Below are 7,687 nucleotides of genomic sequence, written 5' to 3' on the forward strand. Positions count from 1 at the left end.
GCATTAAGTCAACAGCAGAAAAATAATTGACAAGATTTTAGTAGCTTTAGTATGCGACTGGAAAAACTCCAGGTGCTATACCTCTGAAAATAAGGCCTTTTTATAGCTCAAGTTGAATTTGGGAACTTTTGAGGGAAATTGTTTGAAGACAGCTATCAAAAGCTATAGAAAACTATTCTGGAAATTTTTTTCTTCTTCTCAAGTGAAGTAACACATTGCTCCAATATGTGAATTAGCACTCACTGGGAACTTGCTTTGAAACGTCTTRCAAGAGTGACTCACTCTTTCTTTGAAACAGAACTCTGACCATGAAATTTCCAGTTTCTAAGTAGTATCATATACATGGTCCCTTTAAGTGCTGAGTATCTTGAAAAAACATACAAAACAGAATAGGAACTCCTGTAAAAGCAGGTGCAAGAATTTCTCCCTGCTTATTTATCACAGTACTAATAGGAATGCATTTGAGGTTTAATGGTTTCTATGAATGTATAAATAGGTTTAATCATTTCTATTAATGTATCACCTTGAAACACTGGTATCTAGGAAAGAATATTTTAAATTCTGGAAAGGTTTGAAAAAACTGTTCAAAATCTGTAATGCAAACAGATTTTGATTTTCTACTAACATGTACAAAAAGAGAAAAAAGTGGCATTTCAAAATGGCTGCTTATATATAGTATTATAATTCCTCTTCACGTGCAAGTTTATCAATATAATACCAAAGCTAAACTTGCCCACACACAGAACCMAAGTGGACTGGTTTCTGTCTCAACACTCACTCACTAACATCAGTGACTTATCACTCCTTATCTCAAAGTTTGAGAAAATTATACTAACTTTTGGAATGCAACATYTACTCCTACATCAGAGGGAAAATTATTTCTAGCTTGAAATGAACAACAATTTAAGACATTTTATTTGCTCTGCATATCATATACCCTATACATCTAAAACCTTAATGCCTTTTTTTGAACTGCCAGTCCAGCTTGCTACACCTATTCAAAGTTGTGTAATATTGAAAAATAAAAGCTTCTCTTGCTTGGAATTGTTAGTAAGGTAGTGGTATACAGGCAACAAGTCTAGTTTTGTTACTCTAGAGTTCTGCTGTGAGGTCCCMTACTATACACACAAGCTTTCTGTCCAGAATTTTCTTTTCAATTCTACCCATTCAAATAGTTAAAGGAAAAGGATTAAAGAAAACACTGCATTCCACATCAATACTAGCTCCAGCAAATGCAGAAGCTATCAGGAGCTAAACTTATAAACTGTTTAAATTAGAAACAATTTCAACATAAATCTGTTTAAATTAGAAACAATTAACTGATTTAGAAAAAAGTATTAAAAAAGCTTTAGTGAACAAAAACAAAACATGATTTCTCACATGTTCTTCTTCTATGTTCTAAATTAGTTAAAATATTTTGTAAATTACATACCAGTGCCATCTAACCAGAATAACAAAACTCTTTAAGGAAAAAAATATAAAATTGACCTAGGAAACAAGTGTTTCTCTGGCTCGGCAAACACTTTGCAGACCAAAAATAAACAATGAAACTGAAGACCAAAGAAAATTACTATAAATACTTCTGCCACATTAGGGAAAGCATGCATCAACTTATTTATCAAAAAGTGCAACTCTTACTTGCAAAAAGTCAACTTCACTTTATCTTAGTTTTGCAGCAATTCCTGTAAGTGAAAGCACTGACCTAGTTTGCATTAATAATGCCCACCCATAACACAACTTCCAAAGAAAAGGTGGTTTTTAAATTTCAGTGGTTTGTTCTCAATCTCTTTATATACACCTGCAAAAATTAAAGTCTGAAACAGCTGATYTGGGCTTTGTGCTTTTGCATGCAATGTTTCCTCAGAATAACAGCTTTATTATATTTCCAAAGGTTTGAAGAAAAACACAGCCTTCTTTTGAAGTCACCAGAAAGTTCCAACATTCACTTAGAGCTGGCAAAGACTATAAGGTTTTACTACAAATATGGGTGTATTATCATACCTAAAACACTGTATTTAAAAACACTTAGTTTTCTTTAAATTGATTCTAGTTGAACATTGAGCATGCATTTCAAGAAGTTCTTTAGACTCTTACAGAAGTATTTTTTAAAATAATTTATATGCTTTATGCATATGAATAAAAGCTTTTTCCACACTTTGTAAGAACAGGCGTTTTAAAGAAATTCTAAAAAATTGTATTAGACTGAGAACTTATAGCAACTGACTCTACAGGCTATTTTTAAAGTTTAAAGACTTTTAGAGCTTATAATAGCATGCATCTCCTCAACTTTTTAAGTATGTGTAAACTTCTGGAAAGTTTAAAAATACTTCTGCAAGTGACATGAGTGAGGATAAGAAATACAAAGATACTTACATTGCACTTACTTTCTCTTCTGGACCCTGTACCTGGCCTGTTACAGTCCCTTTGCTGGTATTTTTAACCCAGCCAACCACTCCTAATTTCCTAGCTTCTGCTTCTGTGTACTAAATTAAAAAAAATAATAAAAAAGGATAATTAGTGCTAGCACATATACCACATGCTTACTGATTAAAACTCCACTTTCATCACTTCCATTTTCACAGCTTTAAGACCCACACTTGGAAGAAATACATCTAAGTAATGCTTGTACCCAAATATCAAGATGTTCCAATTCTGAACTTGCAGCAGAAGCAGCCAAATTTAGAAAAGGAGTGAAATTAAACATACATAATACAAGTCATTTTAAATACTTTGTCATCTTTTAATATATAACCTTACAAAAAAATGAAAATAAAGATGTGATGGTCCCACCCAGCACTCGCATACAGCAAACAGCAAGATAACTTTTCTGAAGATTTTTCCTGTATAGAAAAAAATGTATAGAAACCTTCCCTGAGAGATTTTTTCAAATAGAAGAGGCAAAAAATGCTCTCGATTTTTTTTTAAATACAGTTAAAATCAAAGGACTAATAATTCCACATGATCACCAATTCCCTTATTCTATTCCAATTCCTATTCTATTTTAGTTTGTCTCTCCTAGCCTTTTGACCCTTCAACAATTASCATCTAAGATCATTAAGTTACATGCTTATATAAACTTAGTCAACTTCCTTTTCTATTTCATCATAAATCCTTTCCACCTGGCTTTCACCCCTTCAATTCCACTCTTTGCTGATACTGTTACAARCAAACAAGGTCACTATCTAATTGATCTGCTTCACTTACATGTATTTTGCAATGCAACAGTGGTCTGCTTTCATGCTTTCTCATTTGTTCACTTCTTGTGGTCAAGTAAGGAACTTTCAAGTACATCAGTACTCTTTATTTTCTGTCAATCATATACATGTGAAATACACACTTTYAATACTATGTGCATCAAACTGAGGCAGTAGGGAACAGAAAGCCAAAACTTCACCAATTTACCCAAATTAGCCAATACACAGTATACCACCTTCTCATACATTTAATATATATAAATTTGAAGTGTAAGAATATATTTAAACCTATACTGTCCGTTTTCTTACATGGAGTTACAGAGCATGACCAGACAGATGGCTATAATAATTATACTTAAAGCTCTTGTGGAAGCTTAAGAAACGGCCRTCAAATGTTTTAGCACATGTGCAGTAATACCCCAAATATTATGCAGATAGCAGATACATACAGTGTGCTACTTTAAATGCCAGCTGTTAATCTTCAGGTCAATATGACCACATTTCAAAAGAAAGTCCATACAAAATTGTGCATAGTCTAGCATATAGAATAGTGCTGCTACCAGCAAGGAGTACTTTTCAAGCTGATTGAGCAACTTCCCCCCACCTCTTAAAATGACCAAAAGTATGGGAATACAGCCAATAAACTAATAAGCCCTACTAGCAAACAGGTTAGGATTGGCACCACGATGTATGTTCTCATGGCCTCAGGTGAGCTCAAAGTAGGCAGAGCAAGCTCATACCTGCCCATCAAATAACTGTACATGTATATGTATCCCTTGGAAAAGGACAGTTTAATTTAAGGTATGATACTCTAGTCCTGTATTTGTTTCCATTTTGAGCTATTTCATAGCAAACTACGCAGAACAACTTTAGATCCAATACTAAGCACGGGCCCCTATTTTCAGAAAGAGCTGTTTCTTGCTGCTTCCAGAATGAGGCCTCCCTTTTATGCAGCTTCTGCACCTGGCAATGCTCCCTGCTGGATGTTCAGAACTGGCAAGCRGGCTGTGAGCTGCAAAGACTAAAACTGCAGATCACATGGATTCAACAAAGCATTATGAGCTTCCTTAAATAGTAGTACTGCATTTTAACTGGAATAAAAAAAAAAAAAATAAGGTGGAAATTCTTGGCTTCAGAAGCCAAGACATTCAGAGTTAACTTTCCCAGAGTTACTGAGTTATGCCACATGCTATTACCAAGTTCTATACAAAAATAAGCATTATACGAATAAACTTTTTTGAAGTGTGTTTTAGTGCAACAGGAATTTCAAAGCGGCATTTACGGCCTTCCAGATCCACGTGCAATACTTAGCCGGCACAGAACTGAAAGGTCAAGCGCCCGTGCTTGCGCTCCGCACACCGGGGCCGTATTTTTAGCCGGGGAAACACGACCCGCGGCGCGGGGACGCGGCCCAGCGCCTTACCATTCGGAAGCAGACACCTGCGGAGACAGAGAGGCGTTAGCGCAACGCGTGTGGGAGGGAAAAACGCCGCGGACAACTTCACCTAACGTAAAACGCTCGCCAGGCTGCGGGCAACGACCCGCTGCGGGACGCGGACCCGCCGGGGGCAGGGCCCCGAGCCGCCGCCACCCCTGCCCCCCCGCCCCGCAACGGCCCCGCTCCCCCTCAACGGCCGCAACGGCCGCCCCCGCGCGCGCATGCGCAGCCGCGCGCCCGCACCTTGCACGCGGCCGAACACCTCGTAGGACGCGGACATGGCGGCGGCGCCGGCGGGGAGGGGGCAGCGCGCGAGCGGCGCGCGCCGGACGGCAGCGCGCGAGGCTCAAGCTTCGCGCGAAGGCGGCCGCTCGCACGCGCGGCTCGTGTGGCTTAAGGGGGCGGCGGCCGCGGAGATTTCCCTTTAATGTTAAAACGCCGCAGACCGGGAGCAGTCTCCCTCCCTGTATTAACTTCTTCCTAAAAGCCTCTTTAGGCCAAATTCGATACTGAAATAGTTGTACAAGCCTTCTCCRCATGAGCACAGCCTTCCCTCACCACAGCAGGGCAACCTTGCCTTTACAATAAACACCAAAGCAATAGTTACTTGCCTAATAAGGAGACATTAACATAATTTTCTCCTTTCCCTAGCAGCAAGGCAGCATAACCCAAAGGAGTTGTTCACATGCTTGAATCTAAAGCCTAGAGGGAGATTAAAAGGAGATGAAGATGCAGAAAGAGCTTTTCCTGAGGCACATCCAGCAACCAGAGAAGCTACCATTACACCCAGTACAGAACAAAACCATTCACATAGAAGACAGAAAATATCCAGCATTCTGGAGAATAAAAGCACAACGGACAAAGCCATATCACTTAAGCTGTATGTTAAACCACATCCTCATCTTTTACATCCTCATCTTTTTGCTAGAGTAGCACCATTTTGTTTTCTCCAGCCAGGAGGAGCAGACAAGACTAGAGCCTGAAMACCTTTTGTTACTTGCTGCCACCTATCAGCAAAACGCAAAGGAACAGCCTGTTCACAGCAGCCTTGACACCAGAGYTTGTCCTGGCACAGATCTGGCCTCAGTATCTGCATATTCCAGTACTAGCGCTGGCACCTTCCTCCTGTTGAAACTTTGACCTTCAGCAAGTTTTCTCATTATGACTCAGGTGTTTTTATTTCCACTGGTTCATGCTGTGGATGGGAATGTAGCCCTGCTATGGTTGTCCTTGAGAACCTCCTGGCACACAGAGGTGCCCCGTGCCACCATCCTCACACTGCTGTTGTCTTCAGGTTTTTTGATTTGCACATCTTCCCTCCCTACCCCTAGATGAGCCTAAATTCTTCCTTTTTGACARAATATTAGAGACATCTTGCAGGGATTGAAAAATGCTGCAAGATAATACTATGAAACCCTTTGTGTTTAGGACAAAAATAATCAGYATGAGCCATCATACTGTATTCAAATATACTCAAAATGATAAGAGAACATGAGTATATATCATTGAGAAACATAGTCATTATGAACTCACTGAAAATCTGAGTTTTATTCTCCCTCTTTCAGGTGTTTGCTCTAGGGAAGTAATGTTGGCCTAGAACACCCACCTCCATGTATTTCCTAAATCTGTGGTCAGTCCTAAAAAAAAGCCAAATACCTGCCTGCATGTCTTCAAGCATAAAATTTTCTTTAATCCTATTGTAGAAGAGTAACAATGATTTTTCAACTTTCCTCTGATTAACACTACAGTGAACAGAATTTTCACCAACATTTGGCAGCCTACTCCCAGACCTACCTTCGTAGTATATRCAAGGAATTTACCTTTACTTTCAAAGCAGAGTAAAATTCTTCATGATTCTGCTTTGATTTCTAGAACCACTGGCACCCCCATTGATACGTTACTCCAGCTACACCTCTATAAGACATAAAATCAGACAGCGTCCATTTCCTAAATAATGTGCTCACCTGATCTGACAAGGTATTAACCCCTCTTAACTTGGAAAAAGTTCCCTCTATCACACCACGTTCAACAAGTAACTTAGGAAAGAAACATGTGCTTGCCCCTGACTTTAAATAAGGCTCTTAAGACAAGGTACAGAGGGAGGGTGGGAAGTGGTCCCAGGTGAGACTGKTTAGGGCGATTAGAGCTTATTAGTGTCCTCGTGGCAGTTTGCCACATTATCTTTTCCTTTGAGTTCACGTTATTAGGCTATCTGAAAGAAAACTCACACCTGAGCAAAAGATTAAACTCTGATACTGACTTAATGGAATTTGCTGAAATTTGCTGCACAGGGAAAAAGGAAGGCTCTTGACTGCAAATCCTTCTGCTTTCTGCTGTCTTCCTGCAGGCCTGTAAAGTCTAAGCATCTTGTAGAAAAGAGTATTCTGTCAAGAAAAAATATCTGAGTGTAAATGAACAAGCCGGAAAATAAAGCTATGTTTGGCAAAAATAAAATCTCATATTAAAACAGAAGCATAGGAAGAAGCTTTCTGATGTTTTTTATTATTGTTATTGTGCCATAAACAAAAAATCACTTTGCACTGCAAAACTGTATTTAAAAAAAATATTTTATGAAATCTTTGAGGATGGTCTGCCTAGATATATTGCAATTATTATCGTTACCTAGAGAAAATTTATAAAAAAAATGAATCAAAGTTAGAGGAACATTGAAGAGGATGTGGCTACCTCTGTGGGAAAAATAAAGAAAAAAAATGAGGGTAAAAGTGAAAAAATGATTAATGAAACATTTGCTTGGTTGTTGACTGATGAAAAACATTACAGAAGAATCTATAATATAGCAATAACACAGTCAGGTGYCCTGATTACAACAGTTGTCTGCTGAGCCATTTATAATGCAAAAGCCCAAATCCAGCACCCGGATCTGTGCGGGAGGGCACCTACACCTGTGCCCAGGCCCACTCGGGCAAGCCGAGCACGGCGCCTGGGCAGGGTCATGAGCACACGGATCAGGTTACGGGGCTGCAGCCAAACTTGGTGTGGATGGGACCTAAATTTGTCCCTCTCCTGGTCTAAAATCGTGGCCCGCTCACAGAAA

The 7,687-nt window shown here is 39.3% G+C and overlaps 1 protein-coding gene across 2 annotated transcripts in view; it reads right to left on the minus strand.

The window, feature by feature from the left end:
* Nucleotides 1–6,662, minus strand: part of ACYP2 (acylphosphatase 2) — a 47,948-nt gene extending 41,286 nt beyond the window's left edge. The window contains exons 1-3 of one of the 2 annotated variants that reach the window (XM_026033806.1): nucleotides 6,597–6,662; nucleotides 4,618–4,634; nucleotides 2,374–2,483 (exon numbers count right to left, since the gene is read on the minus strand). In XM_026033806.1, the coding sequence (XP_025889591.1) occupies nucleotides 2,374–2,483; nucleotides 4,618–4,620 (113 nt within the window). In that variant the 5' untranslated portion in view covers nucleotides 4,621–4,634; nucleotides 6,597–6,662. Of the gene's footprint in view, nucleotides 1–2,373; nucleotides 2,484–4,617; nucleotides 4,635–4,875; nucleotides 4,905–6,596 lie in introns of those variants that run through there. The other variant, XM_026033805.1, reaches the window with a different exon arrangement.
* Between the last annotated feature and the right edge of the window lie 1,025 nt (nucleotides 6,663–7,687).

Source organism: Nothoprocta perdicaria, unplaced genomic scaffold (assembly GCF_003342845.1).
Source record: "Nothoprocta perdicaria isolate Ctin4 unplaced genomic scaffold, notPer1 scaffold_133, whole genome shotgun sequence".
NCBI lineage: Eukaryota > Metazoa > Chordata > Aves > Tinamiformes > Tinamidae > Nothoprocta > Nothoprocta perdicaria.